This window comes from Strix uralensis, chromosome 1 (assembly GCF_047716275.1).
Source record: "Strix uralensis isolate ZFMK-TIS-50842 chromosome 1, bStrUra1, whole genome shotgun sequence".
NCBI classification, from domain to species: Eukaryota; Metazoa; Chordata; class Aves; order Strigiformes; family Strigidae; genus Strix; species Strix uralensis.
In genome coordinates, this window is record NC_133972.1 from 48,929,698 (window position 1) to 48,945,958 (window position 16,261).

At 40.9% G+C, this 16,261-nt stretch overlaps 1 protein-coding gene across 14 annotated transcripts in view; it reads right to left on the minus strand.

Annotated features, from left to right (window-relative positions):
• TRDMT1 (tRNA aspartic acid methyltransferase 1) overlaps positions 1–16,261 on the minus strand; it is a 52,028-nt gene that overhangs the window by 32,185 nt on the left and 3,582 nt on the right. For 5 of the 14 annotated variants that reach the window (XR_012628583.1, XR_012628578.1, XM_074865230.1 and 2 more), the window contains exon 1: positions 6,966–7,083. The exons of 1 other annotated variant lie outside the window; for it this stretch is intronic. Coding sequence is in view for 6 of the 13 variants with exons in the window: in XM_074865230.1 (XP_074721331.1) it covers positions 6,966–7,029 (64 nt within the window). In the remaining 7 variants the exon portion in view is untranslated. Of the gene's footprint in view, positions 1–6,372; positions 6,394–6,965; positions 7,086–7,118; positions 7,404–16,261 lie in introns of those variants that run through there. 8 more of the 14 variants (XR_012628600.1, XM_074865223.1, XM_074865267.1 and 5 more) reach the window with 6 other exon arrangements.

Sequence of the window (16,261 nt, forward strand, 5' to 3'; positions counted from 1 at the left end):
TGTATCCACCAGGCCAACTGAATGACTACACCTGAGATTACAGAACAGGTGTGTTAACACTGACATCTAGCGTGAAAAGAATGTCACCTTAGCAGGCTGACTGCCTCAATTTACAAGCATATTCAAGAACCAACACTTTCATCTTCCTAAAACAAAGCTGTAACACCTAAGTAATGGGAACAAACTTCAAGTGCTGTTTAAGAGACTGTTTTTCTCGTTTATTCTTTCAGTTCTTAAAATATCCCGACAAGCTGATCCTTACTGCATGTTCCAGGCACTCCAGAAGAAGGGGAAAAAAAAAAAAATAAAATCAAGAACCTCAAATTATTATCTAAATTAACAGCAGATAAAAATGACAATTGGAAAGGCAGGCAGTGTGCTTTCTCTCACAACCCGATACAGACGCTCACCCTTTTAACTAACATGAATCCAATCTCTCCCTGCATACATACAGGAAAAAAGAACTGGGGATTTGCATCAAGGGACTTCACAGACCCAAATGCCTGGAAATACTGAAAGAGAGCACATAGCTAATAGGCATTTATTGAATCCCCTTGCAATGCAATGCAATGCAATGCTCAGTCTAAACCAGAGGTGTTAACCCACATGGAAAAGGGACAGGAACTTTTCCTGATCTATTCCACCCAACATCCTCTCTTCCCAATTCAAAGACCTGATAATTTTTTCAAAGCTTCTGCTTTTCACTCAAAGCTGTGGCTCACTTGGGAGTTTCTGTTAGAGAAGAGACTCCCTGTAAAAGCTGATTAAGCATATTTGTGTGGAAATGCATGAAGGAGCTTAAGCAGACAAGCAGATCTCACACATCCGACTTAACAAAGAAGAGCTTGTGTAAATTTCAAACAATGCAAAAATGAAATATTTTTAAAGACCGTCTCCTGAAATTTACATAACTTCAATGTCAAACTGTGATATTGTTTTGCTATAGCATTTATATTTATTAGCTGAAATGACTGTAGGAATGTATCATAAAAAAGAAAGCAGAATCTAAAAAAAACCAGAATCAAGACTCTGTTTCTATTGCCACTGACAAAAGGCACAAAAGAAACTCAGGAATATGAAAATGCTGCTGAATTGCTGACTTAGTGAAATGTTAAATCAATTCCTCAAAATATATAGCAGAACTTCAATACAGAAACATACACAGCTCTGAAGACTTTTTTTTTTCCCCAAACAAGTATGCCGTTTTCAAAACACAGCCATTTAAAAGAATTACAACTATGCAGAAAACAATTTAATTTTATGCAGACTAAAGAAAAAATAATACACATTTTCTAAGTGAAACTAAGTAGCTGCTTGAATACTTGATTTGCAATATTCCTCAACACCACAGTTTTTGAACCAAGACTTTGTACTTCTATGAGATGTTGTAGCTCAAAAGGAAGCCACAGACACGATGAGGAAGTTACTGAGAGACATGTTATGGCTTATTTTTAGACAGACTAGACTGTAATACTCTCTTGGTTGAAAGCAGGTGAACTCAAATTTGTGGCATCCTATTAGGAAAGTACTGATTTTACACTTGAGTCTTGAAACCTCTAGGGTCCACATAGCAGGAACTCTTTAACTGTTATTTAAATTGCCTAAAGAGGCAGCAACCAAACTTTGGGTCTCAATTCTCTATTTTGTTGGTATACACAGTGCTTATGAGCCATTTGAGCTATGTAGTAGTCACTCGAGTGAAAGGGACACTGCTGTAATGATTGAAAGGCGCAGCATTTTAAACAAAGACAGGATACATGCATTAGCTCCTGATTTGGAAAAAACAAACCCAAAGGGTGTCATCTTCAAATGCCGAAAATAAAATGTCTGACATTACAATATCTGTCCTTTTCCTCTCTAGAATCGATTCCTTTGTCATGTGTTTCTAGCAGAACTTAAAATGAACATAGATCTGTTTATATTCATCACTGTATTTTGTAATAGAATCACCAATGTCAGCAGAGCACATGAAATACATGGTGCTGCACCAAGGGCAGAGCCTGGTAGACCTTAGCGCATTGGAAAATCAGAGCCAGAACCATTATCTATTCTAACAGGTATATGGAAACAGATGGAAAAGGGAAGATTAGTCACATGTTTTGTCAGTCCCATTTCCTTCTAAAACAGAGAGTAAAGATTTCTTTTAGGAGTTGTCAGCTCTTGGCTGAAATGATTAGGCTGAACTGCCCGTGGCTACAGTCAACGTGACTATCAGTAAATTTGAGGCTTGCTTCCTGCAGGATACTTAACAACTTTTATCACTGCTCTATTTGTACAGGATTTGTTCATGTTCAGCCATATAAACTATGCAAATTTACATTACAGCACAACTGGCACCATCCTGTGCTATGAAGTGCTGTATTTTAGAGAAGCATTATATCAAAATGAGTTTAGGTGTAAAAACTTGCTCAAACCAGCAATATTTTTGTTTTGCGTTGTGCTGAAACCTAAAGCTGCTTGCCTGTTTTGTCTCCTTTGCTTCTTCTCCTGAGATAGCTATGCCCAGTGTAATTACGCACACCAGTTTATTATGCTGTGCAGTTCACAGAGATAATCAAGTAAAATGAATAAACAGAGATGACAGAGTACAAGAGGCTTAAATTCTTACTCGGTAAAATTGAAATATAACAATAGCAGTGGAAAAATATCGCCAACTTTATCACTGAAAAATTATGGTATTTTTTAAAAGATGTCTTTTCATGTTTTATGCACAGAGACTTTTTTCAGTGACCTGGCAGATTACAAACACTTGTGGCAGAGACCTGGAACCCATTTTTTATGGGAAAACTGCCTAAATTAATAAACCAGTTTAAGTTTGTTTTGGTTGGGAATGAGGAAGAGCAGGCTGTTTGTCTGATGGAAAGTTGCTAAGGAAATGAATTTGTAGCCATAGATTTTCTAAAAATAAACCACTATTTTTCACTGCAGAAACTCTGCACTTTATATATAAAGAATACATTCACAGACATATAAAAAGTACATAGGTTTAGATATATATGATCTAAACATCAACTTTTATAAATCTCGCAAAGCTTGGAGCACAGGGTGGCAAGAAGGAAGAAATTCACTCCCATCTCTTAGCTGCCTCAGTCTTTCAACAGTGTGAATTTGAACAGACTCACTGACTTCTGACCTTAATCAAGCTAAACTTTCTAAATTATATCTTTTTTTGCATGTCTTTCCGTTAAACTTAAAATACTATTATAAAGTATTCAAAATCTAAACCAGAAATTCTGCATATGCTGAATTATCCTCAGGTGAAGTATCAACAGAGCGCTAGATAAACTCCAAGATTTTTCTTTTTTGGGTTTGGACTGAAATCTAAATTCAGGAACACCCTTCTTTTCACTGTCAAAAAGAACCTGATTCAGCTATGTAACTATGCACTAATAACTTCTATGTACTGTTAATAGAGAAACACTTATAAGAGAATATAAACTTCCATGAATTTATTAAAATTCAATTATTTCTTACTGTAGGTGAGGGCAATCTCAAAACCAACTGCATACTACTTGGTGCCAAATGCATTCCACTTTCATGACAGCTGCCAAAACAATAAACACCCTCATCCTGCAAGCTCAAGTATATGCTATTCTAAAAGTAAGTTTATGGAAGATCACAGCCAAAAAGGCATCAAGGTAGAAAAGGCAGTGTCAGATTTCCTGGAAAACACCAATTTGCCAATTGAAAACACTGGCAATTTCACAGAAAAGAAGAAAGTTGGACCAGCTCTGCTAAACATAACTGGCTACAAAGCTGGCTACATAATGCGGCCAAGAACCAACGCTGAGCCAGAACTTGCCAGAACTGCAGAATCCCTTTTGTAGAACAAGTGGCTTTCCTGGGGCGCTGCCATACTGAAGTATTCCATGCTCTCTCTCTTTTCTACATGTTTCTATTATTTTTCTTGGCTGTATAGATTCACTAGAAACCATACCAAGAAAATAAACTATTACACATAATTTTCATCTCTTGTGTATCTGGTTTATGAAAGCACTGGCAAAAAGAAAGGCCTTTTTTTCAAGCTTCATATCTATACGGAAAAAAAAAATCCTTCTAATATTTCCTTATTTGATTTAAATGGAAGATGCCAAACAGTCTGCCATCTGCTAAATTATATCCAAAAAATTGCATCAGATACATTTTCAAATAGCATGGTTTCACATACACTTATAGGCCTAAAACATGTAAGAAACCCTGTTATTATATACAAAAAGTACTTAGAGGAACAGTCACTTTTTTCTGTTTGATTTCCACATAAAAGCAGACACTTAAATCCCCCTTGACTTTACTTTGTTCCTTCATAAATTGTATAAGAAAATTGAATCCAGATGTCTAAGAGACTTAGAAAAACAACAGAAAAGATCAAAATGCCTGATTATATCAGTATTCCTGAATGTAATTTAATCAAAACCAGTTTCATATAGCGACCTGTCATTAAATACTTAATTCAGTGCAAATCACATAGAACCCTTTTTATTCAAACTGCCTGATTATTAGTTTTAACAACACTCAGAACAGGATTTTCATCTAGAATTGTATGGTTTGAACTTCTTCCAAGACAACAATGCCTATGGGCTTTCTCATATGCTTCTCAGAAAAATAAGCACCCAGATTTGAAAAAAGTTATACCAACTCTAACGCAAATAGCATTGTATCTGCAAGCTTTGCAAATTTCAGTTGGTATTAAACACTTAGTACTATCTACGGTCATTTACACAAATAATAAAGTCTCCTCTTATACACCAGCCCTTCATCTGCTTTGGCTGGTACCACAAAAGAATCTGTGTCTCACCCTTCATACTGTAATTTCTTCGGTCAAATGTAAACCCAGAATAACACAAATTACAACATGCACTGACACTGATGCATTTGTTCAGCAAGTTCAGAAAACAGTAAGCTTGCAAAGAAATTTACCCTTTCAGGAAATAATACAAGGGGTTTGGTTAATCCCTTCGCTTTGCTAACTACACAAGACAGAAACGTGATACATGCTCTCAAGCCTTTATATGCATAGTAACTATCTACTGGACACAAATTCACAATATTCTGCTAATCTTCTAAGGCTGCATTCCCAATATTCCCATTCTTTTAAGTATTTTGTTGTGTTGTAAATGACACTTTCTTAGGTCACCATCCACAGGATATCACATCTGGCATTACAATGTATTAACTATTGCAAAACATTACCAAACATTCACAAGACATTTATTATTAAGAACAGAGCTAGATAATATTCAATAAGCATTTGTTACATACATACACACACCAACACATAACCAATAGCTGAGTGAAGAACCATGGTATAGGCTAAGTTTCAGGAACCAGTCCACCTTCAGTGGAAATATGTACACATGCAGATAGTTCCCCATCACTTCAGAAACCAGACTACTAGAAAAGGAGAGTATTACTATTACAGCCATATACACAATATACAATGTCTAACACCCTCTTTTCATTCCACAAAAACTCCACAAGCTGCAGTTCCATACAAAGATATATTTTGCTCTTTATAATCTAAGGATATCTATGGAAATAAGAAAAATGCATCCCTACAGCAAATAGCTGGGATTATTTACAATAACAATGTAGGTACCTATTTCAGTATGTCATGTATTTTTACACATTTTATACATATAAAACATATATACACATTCTAGATGGTAGAAAAAATGCTGCACTGCCAACTGCATGTTTTAAGTGAATGAATGATGCTAAATGGATTTTACTCTGTAAGCATAACCTTTTAATATTACTCAGCTCACTGGAAAATTAACAAAATAAGTTTTCACCTCATGTTTTTACGAAAATGCTCTCTGTTCCAGAGTATAATAGAAGGGCTGTCAATGCTTATGAAGGCTGAAGTATTTGAAGGATTGCAGTTAAAATTATTATGGTAATTCCCTTCAATTATACAAACTTTTGTTGAAGCCTGTACTTCAAAGTAACAAGGCCCAGGGTACTTTACAAAGGAGATCAATAGCCCTAGCTCAGTTTTTTATTCAGGGAAGCCAAGTCAGAGTCTACAGGACTTGCTGAAGGTCACCCAGGCCTTAACAATACAGCAAATTCAGCTTCAGGGTTCCTCGTAGCTGATCAAAAATTCACCTGGGCACATGGTCAAGCATGAACTCTCTATACCAGTTTTCGTATCTAGAAAATGCTATACCAGTCTCACATGTGAAACACACATCAGCTATTCACCTAACTACATGCAATGAAAACCAAGTCTGCATGCACACCAATGGCTAATTTGGTCAAATTGCCCTGGCTAATTTGACCATCATTCTGTGCGTCTGCATGATCAGATCCCATCTGCAGCTGGAGTTTGCCAGTAGACAAAGCATGTATTAATGAAGACAAAACCACAACCTTCCCAGGAGCAGCTGCCCGTGCCGAAGCAGGACCATGGATCCATAATTTCCATCCCAGCATGCTCCCGGGTACCTGGTGCCACCCAGCAGGCCAGGAATGATTCCGGGCACTGCTCGGTTTACAGCCACAGACGCCCGGCGCAAACACATCGCCAGCCAAAACTCAGCTGCCCCGTGCCCCGCACGCCTCACCCCCACGCAGTCCCTAACTGCAGGCCCGTGAGACGGCCCCGGCCCCCTTTAACACCAGCCCCACCGCCATAAGGTCACCTCCCTGCCCCTGCAGAGCGGGAGGTTATGCTGCCGGGGCTTGGGATGGGGGGACGCCCTTCCACCCCACCGCTTCCTTCCACACCGTGCTTGTGCAAGACAGTGGGAGGGGGCTGGGGAACGGGCTGCGGGAGGAGAATGACCACCTTAGCCCGCCCTATCGAGAAAATGGCGCCCTCCACAGCCTCTCCTCAGGTCTCGGGGTCCCATCGAGAAGATGGCGACCCCGGGGGGGGGGGGGGGGGGGGGAAGGAGGCAGGCGAGGGGGCGGGAGGCAGCAAGCACCGAGGGGACGCGCTAGCGGCGACCGCTCGCCTGTACCTTTCAGGGCCTGGTGCATCCCCCCGATGCCACTGTAGAGCTCCAGCACCCGCAGCGGCGCCATTCTCCGGCAGCCGGCGCCCGGCCCAGCCCGGCCCTCCCGGCGGCCTCCCCAAGCGCCGCCCGCCCGTTCCGCCGCTCTTTCGTTCCCACCTGCCCGCCCTCCTCCAAGCACCTCAGGGCTGACAGCTCCACGCCAGCCCTCGCCAGCTGCCGAGCAGCGACTTAATTCGGCGTTGCTAATTGCTCGTTAAACCCCGAAGAGGGCTTAGGCCCGGAAGATGAAGCCACCCGCTGGCATGACCGGTTCCGCTGCCCCCTGAGGTGGACGTGGGGCTGATGCTGGCTCTGCCACCTGCACCCTCCCGGGAGTGGGGGCTCTGGAGAAGGCCTTTCTCCCCACCATCAGAGCCCTTGGGCTCTACGTCTTCTCCTGGCTGAGGGCTCCTCACAAGAGCAGCAGTGAAATCCCCAACCCCATCGCCCTTCCTCAGGCCCTGTGCCACCACAGGATGTCCAGCGCTTGCCAGGGAGGCGGAGGCCAAGCCTGGCTGTTAGCGTCAGGGCAGCAGGGAAGGGCAGGCTGGAGGCTGAAATTACTTTGTGTGGCTTGTACCTGGCCAGGGCACGGGGAGAGAAGGGGGACGCAGGGCGGCAAAAGGGGCTCTATCCCCATGCGGGCATGTGCATGCTGGCCTGCTGTCCAGCTGGGCAGCTGATACGAATGGCCCTCTACAGCTTTATGAGCCTAAGCGTCCTGTGATTTCTGCATGCAGTGATGTTTTTGAGAAGTCATTTCAAAGCCTGCACCGCTGGTGGAACAGGAAGGAAGGAAATAACTGATGAAACCGTTCTAATTTGCCCCAACACTACGAAATTGCCGTTGCTAAATTGAAAAGGAAGAGGCAACTCAAAGACATTGTTGCCCATGAAAAGTAGTTTGGTTTTAAAACAAATATTAGACAGATGCATCTACATATATATATAACAGAGTAAATATCTTGTACACAATTATGTGGGTTACCCACCATATACAGGTAGACACTCACCAATGCCTCAGTTTGCAGATTTACATTGTAAAGTGAGGATGAAACACTAAAAAAACCTAACCAAACCACCCTGAACATGTTTCTCTAATAATTTCTTGAGTTAATCATATTTTTGTGGAGCTTCTTAGAAACTTGTCAAAAATAAGGTAGATTTGAGAAATATTTATTTTTCTTTAGAAGTTGCCTCATACAGCCTGTCATAGTAGCAGCTCCTACCTCTTGCCTTTCTGTGGAGGAAGAGTTTTAGCTAAACTGGAGGGCAAATAAGAGAGAAATCTGCTGCCTTTTAACGTGCTTCTCCATAATATGGGAGACATCAGCTGTGGAAAACAGTGGAATTAGAAACAAAAATTCAAAGTAAGAATATTGGTCCTTGCCAGATTTTTCGACACAGTTCTGTCATTCACCTGTGGATCTTCATCATCAGAGCCTGGGGATGCTGCTTTATTTGTCAGCCATAGAAGTAAGCAGGTGACTAAAACACAAAGTCCAAGTCTACTTCTAGAATTTCTGAAAGGAAATGCAGCAGTCAAGGTACCAGAGGAGAGCAGCACACATTGCAACCAGCACTGAGGCAGGTTGCCTGCTTGGATGGCTGATGAAGAACTGAGAAAGGTGGGTGAATCACATGGCATAACAAAATCAGGAATGTGCCAGCTGAAGAAAACAGTCATGGGACAAAGACAGTGAAGGCTCCTAAGAAGAGGGTTCAAGATGATGAAGATGGCTACAAAGAGCGAGGCTGTTATCAGCTAAGAAGACACACTTCAGTAGGACCCCTTCAAAATACAGATGTAAGGTGAAGGTGAACAAAAAGACAGCTTTTAGACTACTGAAATTAGTAAAGCTGATGAATGAGTTTAAGCTCCTTGTATTAGTATTTCAGCAATGCTAGATACTCTGATGAGTGGGAGCTGTAGGCAGCCAGAAGCAGTTAATTTATTTGGAGCTGCCCAGTACCTGGAGCAATTAAAGCTACAGAGGAGCAATATTTCCTTATATCAGACAGGGAAACATAGCTGAGCCCTGCTTTTCCCTCTCCTTTCCCTGACTCCAAGGTATTGTTCTCATTCACATATGGGAAAGGTGGAGTCTGATGGAGAAAGCAGCACAGATGACTCTGCTGTACTGGTGGCAGTAGAACATTCCCTGCTCAGGGGAAATCCTCCACCTACCTCCTCCACCAGTGTAGTAAATTGGAGAATCTGATCAACACGCCTCCACTCTGGCAACAAAGAAATTCATAAATGTGGATGGGATTTTATCAGCTGCTTCTTGCAAAGAATGGGAAACACCAAAATTTCCCTAGTGCTCATTTTTAAACAACTGCCAGTAGTCAGTTTTGTAATTATGTCTAACTGTGTCTGCCCTAACCTGGTTCTCATTATTAATTGACAGCTGTGAAAAGGACCAAAATTAAGACAAGGAATCTGGAAACAGTTACTTCTAGTGCTCTTTTCTTTATAAATGTAAAGTCAGCATAATAATACCCGTACCTTTTGGGTAAGACCTTACATAAATAGTATTTAAGGTACCCTGCTTATTTCACATGCTGGGGCAATGGCCGAGAAGGGCTAACATCCATGGCCACTCCTATCATTCTTCGTACAGAAAGCTGAATATTGCAGAGAGAGGATGAGCCCTGTGAAAGTGATTGTTCATACTTCACTCAGAAAATCTTGCTAACACATGCTGCCACTGCCATGGGGCAGGCTAAACGGTTGCTCACTCTTTGTCTTGTGACCCCAAAGCAGCCACATGTCTGCAGAATTTCCCAACTGGAAAGTCTCTCTGACTTACTAAAATTTGGATATTGCGAGAGCTCCTTCTTTCTCCTCTCTGTGCATATAGGATGAATTCCTGTAAATCTCAATGAATGTTTAATTTGATTTACAGAGGAGATTAATGACAAAGTTGGAGTCCAGTGTCCACCTCTGGACTCTTAACATTTTTTAGGACGCAGGTATGCGCTGTTTCAAATATCAGTTATGGCTCAACAATACAGCTGACTTCAAGTAACAACTGATATGCTTTTCTAAAAAGATGTTAGTTTATTCTAGATGAGCACATCTATAGAACTATGCTAATGGACTGATGAAGCCGCTATTTTCTTGACTCTAATATATTTATAGTAAAATATATTTTAAGTGAACTGATCATTTAATGACATTTTTAAAGCCGTTGACATAAGCATGTGATATCAGCATTTTCACTGAGACAGCTTTTGAAAGCTCCTGCCTCCTAGCAACTAGCAGCATTTCCTCAATGTAGAAGTTTCCAAAGTTTGCCCAGATCTCTGATGAGTGGTATGATACAGGTAATCGTGCTAGATCTGAAACTGTTGCCCTGGTAACCAATAAACACATCCAGTGAAACAGCTACATGTGGTTAAGAGGAACACGCAAACAAAACCACTGCAATATTTTCTCTTCTTAAAATGCTTTAGAATTGTGAAAAATGTTACAGTTAACAATGCAGCCAAACAACATCACAGAAACATGCAAAAAACACTGCCTTAAGATTCTGCATTGTACTTGGCAACTGAAAGGTAAAATTACAAACTATGACAGGACCATGTACTCTTCTCCTCAACGTGAGAACAAAAGATTTTCACTGTTGTGTTCTATAATTCACACCAGCAACAAATGCACACAACAAACATGCACAAAACATTTTATAGGCATCTCAAGCCTTCTGCAGTTACACGTAGCTCTTCTCCCTGCCCTCCCACCTGCAGCAGAGCAGAGACTGACATGCCAGCAAGGCCTCTGCCTGCACCCAGCTGTGAGCAGGAGGTTGCCAGTCTGCAGTGCATGTCACAGGGTTTTATTGATGCCACAATACCACAGCAGTATAAATGCTTGAAGTTTCCTTTGAATGTAACCCCTCAACATAAGGCTAGGTAGTGGAAGCTAGTAGACCTGTAGCTGTGAAGTGTTTGTGAGCATTTTCTCTATATTCAGAAAGTGGAGAGAAAGCAAGAAGAATCTCCCTCTGCTGCTACACTGGCTGTTTACAAGTGCATTCACAGTGATCGGCCCAAATTTCAATACAGACAAATATTAATGTTGATGGCTGAACAAGAAACAATGCTTCTTGTGTCAAAATGTCCAGTCTAACCTACTAAATACCTAAGTGAGGATCAGGAAGAGTATACAGAGATCTCAGCTGTCTAGAAGGGAAGCTCATGTTCTAGGTCAGAAACCACTGTGGCTACGAAAGAATGTGAGGCGTGTCATACCCTTGCAATGCAACCACTGAATTGAAAAAATTCAGAGAGTGTCTAGCATAAATTATTGTTTCCATAACCATTGGCCCAGTAGGTTACTAATAAAACTGAAAATCTTTTGCAGTTTATCAAATCGATCTGTACTGGATGTAATGTTTCACGATGGAATTTATCAGACTTGCTTTTTGCTGAACTGATGTTCGGTAAAGGTAGTTGTCAGCCACAGACGTGGCATTTCTGGGAAGCCTGCTGGGCCGTGCCAGTATGGCTAACGAAGCCTACGATTTCATTTATAGTGCTACGCATCTGCAAGACTAGAAATGAAACCCACATCAAACCAGGTCTGTTAGCCTCTCCCAATGCGTTTCTAAGAACTCTATACAGGGGAAATTTATGTAGCTGAAATTATTTGGAAGAGTCATCAGACACAAACATTTTTAACCTTTCTCTTTTCAAATATATTAATCTCTCCATTTTGGGATCTTATTTTCAGGTTCTGGAGCTATGCATATACTTTGTAGGGAATAAGGAATAAAAAATACATTGCTTCTCTAATTAAATCTTTACTTTTCTGGTTTAAATAAATATAAATCTAAATAAACCTGGCCTGTTTGTTATGTTTGGCCTGCAGTGGTCACCCTGGCTGGATGAGAGGCATATGTTTACGTAATGTTATTGACTTTCTTGTTGTACTTACACATTCCAGTGCTTGACCAAAAAAAATAAAGGACAAAAAAAAGGCTAGTAGCCAAACAAAAAAGAAAAAGAAAAACAAACCCCAAAACCTTCGCTGGACTGAACAAAACGGACCGTGAGCTCTATAAGGCCCACTGCAGTCAGCCAAAAGATTGCTGCTGCAAGGAATGTGTTTTGAATCAGACCCTTGAAGGGGTCACAGGAAATGGGTGACAGCAGGCACGGAGCCAGGCCTTGTTAAAGGATCAGTTCAAGCCGCTCCGGCAGGATGAGGTAATGGCGTGGGAGATCCCAGCTCCCTTGCAGGGGCAGGAGGAAACAGCATGGCCCCTGCTGTTCTCTCGGGGGGAGGGGGCATGAGGGAAAGGAGAGAAAAAGAGTGCAGATGGTGAGCCTGGATATGCCTCTTACCTTTTTGCTTAAGGCAGGAACTTTCACTTCCAGCATCCCCATATGATTTGCACAGTCTATAGTGTGCAAACTGAGAAAGACTTGTAGCTGTATGTTGGCGTGGTCATGTCTTTTGCTCACAAGGCCATCTCATATCACCTAAAGCTTTTGTATACACAGATTTGTCTCTGAAGGAGTTCAGCCCCTGCCCAAACTTTGTTTTTTCATTCAGTCCCATGTGATGAGTTTAATCTTTGACTAAGACTGTAGTTAGCACAGGAAATGAGATCTCTTATGCTGGTTGCTGTGGTGGTAGGATTTCAGGAGTAGGGTGTTTCCTCCAGAGAGAAAGAAAATCTCTAACGCAGCCACAGCAGAGCTGTAACTGTGGTCCTGCTGAGCTATCCTGAAACTAGATAAACCACAACTGCAGACAGTAAGTACTGTAAAGCCTGCCCAAGAAGCTGAGCACTTGGTCCCTAGTCAGAACGGAGGTGTCTTCCACCCTGGCTATATTGCTGGCACTTTGCAAATGAGTTACTTTAAAGCTAATTTAAAGCTATTTGAAATCAATTATGAACTGTAATTACAGAAGTGATTGCACTGTAAATATTCTCTTTCTCACTTTGGATGTGTCTACAAATGTTTGTCAAGCATATGAATATACTAAAGCTTATCGTCTGGGACACAGCTATTTTCTACCAGAAAGTCTCTTGGAAAATAATCTGTAGAAAAGCATGGATTTGAAGAAGTTGTGAGATTTTGTAAGTATAATCTGAAAGGAAGGATAAACTGGAAAATTATTCTGCAAAAAATCCTAGCTAAAATATAAAAGTGTCATTTTCAGCTGCTAGGTCTTTTGGGGTCCCTTCCCCCAGTTAAGTATCGCCTCAACTAAGAACAAAAAGCTCTGGGTTTTCCTAAAGTTGAAACAAACCTTTTTTAGAAAAAGGGCTATGAATTTAAAATGTTATTTTTGCTGAGACAGTCTGGAGAAAGAAGCCCCAATAAGCCTAACCTAAATGAGTCAAGAAAGCCTAAAATAGTTCTTTCTGAAGAAATCTCCTTGCGCAAGACACATGCCAGTATGGATTGGCAGTGTCAATATTCAGCTGTAGGGAGTTGGGCTGGTTTAAGACTCCAGCAAACATGTTTCACATAATTCATAAGTGAAATACAATGGGAAATTGTTGGAATTGTCTGTTGGGAACCCTGCATGTCAGATGAAGTCCCTGAGGATGACTTCATTGCAGTTACAGTGCCAAGTCAGATGTAGCACTCAGTTCCTATGGTATAGGACACAGTTGTTCAAAAACTAACAGAATTAAATTCAAGTAATTAACTAACCTACACTGTTCATAATTTCCATTGAGATTACCAGTCCAGCCACCATGTATGTTGTAGTACAATAGTATTATGTCCTTCATCTGCAGGATATATCTCAAGATTCTTCTTGATACCACAGAAGTTGATTATTTTCGGAATACAACTCTAGGACAGTGGCATTATTACCATATTTGGAGTAAATAATTTCTCTGTCATTGAAAGATCCTGACATCTGACCTGTTGTTTCATCTTGGTGTGCTTCGGACTTACATGGTAGGCTTGGTAACTTCCATGTCATGGAGTTTATAGGAAGTGCCCAATCCATGTCAAACAAACACACACAAACATTGACCAAATACAAGACCAAATTCTCAAGGAAAATTTCAGGCAGATAGTGAATTTGTTTTTGTAATGGGAAGCAGGACACCTTTCCACCTGAGAAAATATGGATGCCTCCACTCCTCCAGATATTTGCTTGTTTCCTTCTCCAGCCATATGCACCATCTGCTCTACACATACTTAATAAGTTTTCCACTCCATTCCCTGTAGCCCACTATTTTATGCATACTATCAGCTTAAATCTGGATCGTCTTGCCTCCTCAATCCCAACTGGACAGAATATGTTTATGCTTGAAAATTAGGCATAGAGCTGGCATGTAAAACCAGTCTCGTCTTCTTAGAAACTCAGCCTTCTCAGCTTTGGGGTGTGTGCACCACCGCCTCTTCCCTTTGTAAGGAGCCAACTAATCCCAGAATGGCTAACACAATGTACGCTCAGTTTATGAGTCTCATTGGAACCAAGGATTTGGCACAAGAACTTGGACTGAGAAATAGACTAAAAACTTGGCCCTCGAGGAGCTAGTAGTGTTCTGCTTGTCCTGGGCATCTCAAAGGAAGAATGGAACAATTGCTGCATGCAATTAACAATTCCATTGCTGTGTCCTGCCTCTTCCTCAGAAAGAACATCATCATTTCCTGGTATATCATGGCAAGAAAACATTATGCTATTTATGCTTTGTGTAAGTGATGGAACTGGGGGAGAGAGAAGAATGAAATCACTCCTCAAAATTAATTGTTTTTTGGCTGGAGGAGCTCTTTAAGCAGTTTGCTTTAAAAAACCTTGGCCAAAAAGAAGTAGTAAATGTCTAACTGAAAGGGTTCATTAATGACATGCTAGAATCACTTCTTTCAGCTTTTTCCAAAAGAGAGAATGGATGGATGGATGACTCATCTTTGAAAAGGTTTGCAGTCTCAAAATTTGAACCAGTGATCACAGACAGATTAATATTATGGCTTCCCATTGTAATGCAACAAATGAATGTTCATCCACGCTGTTGACTTCTACCTGTGCCAACAGCTTACTGCGGGGATAGCAACTGGGCACTGTTCTTGACAGCAAGGTCACGATAGCGAAGTCAGCAATGTGGCAAAGGACAGAATGAAGCCGCACGTTATATAACATTTTATGTAGATCCTACTGAAAGCTTAAGCTGACTATAAATTAAAATCATTTATCTGATATTTAAGTTAAATGGTGTTTATAAAGTGCCTGTCATGATCCTCGAACAGTTCCTTGGTAGTTGGCAAAATAGAAATTTCATGAAACAAGGACAGCAGAGAGCTAAAATTTCAAATTATCTATTTTTGGGCACCCAAACCAAGACTGAGGGACTCTGTGCATTCAGGAATTAGTTCTGCTTAAAGAGTTTCAGGTTGAGCATCGAGCCTCAAACCACGCCAAACCTCTTGTCCTTTATGTCCCAGTCATTGCTAAAGGTATTGTTGACATTCAGCAGTCAGTGTATTACTACTGAGACAGATGGAGTATACAGGTTGTCATCCATTTTTTTGTTTAAGGGATGGATTAAATAAATTGTTATACCTATGACAGAGCTGAAAAACTTCTCTTTCGCTTGTCTGGGTTGCTAGAACTGTGCATGGTGTTTGAGACAATCATGGCACTCGAGGCAGAGGGCTGTACTGGCTTTGAAAATGAGTACCCGAATTGGTACAGAATCATCGTATTTTGATACATAAAATGTCCTATTCTGGCAATTAGAAACCATAGTAGAGGGGAACTTTTTGCACGACAATAATAATTTTTGGAAATGGAAGTCATGCAACTGGCTGGCATGAGTCATGTTCAAAACACTTCCCTAGTGATGAAACCCCCGCCAGTTTCATATAGTTCATTTTACATTAAAATATAATATTGCAGAGAGACTTGGTTAGTTTTGAGTATAGAGCCTAGTCATTTCCTTGAAAAAATCAGCAGCTAGTCACACCAGTTTGATATGCTTTGCAACACTGGCAACGACTGTAGGCAACATCTTTTTAAAAATAGATTTCATAAAAGAATTTGCCAATTTCTTTCTTAAGACCATAATTAGTCAAGAAAGTTACTCACAAGGGGAGACTTCAGTGCCTGGACGTTTAGATGTTCTGCAGCCCAGTGGTATTCAAATACCCAAATCATCTTCTCCCAGGCAGCGTGCAGGGAGATGTATTCTCTGGGTTCAGAAAAATCAGCTCTTCCCTGGATGCACTGGCCTTTCTTGGGGGCTCCTCCTTACACTTAGCTCCCAGCTAAAGTGGGGGACAACCCC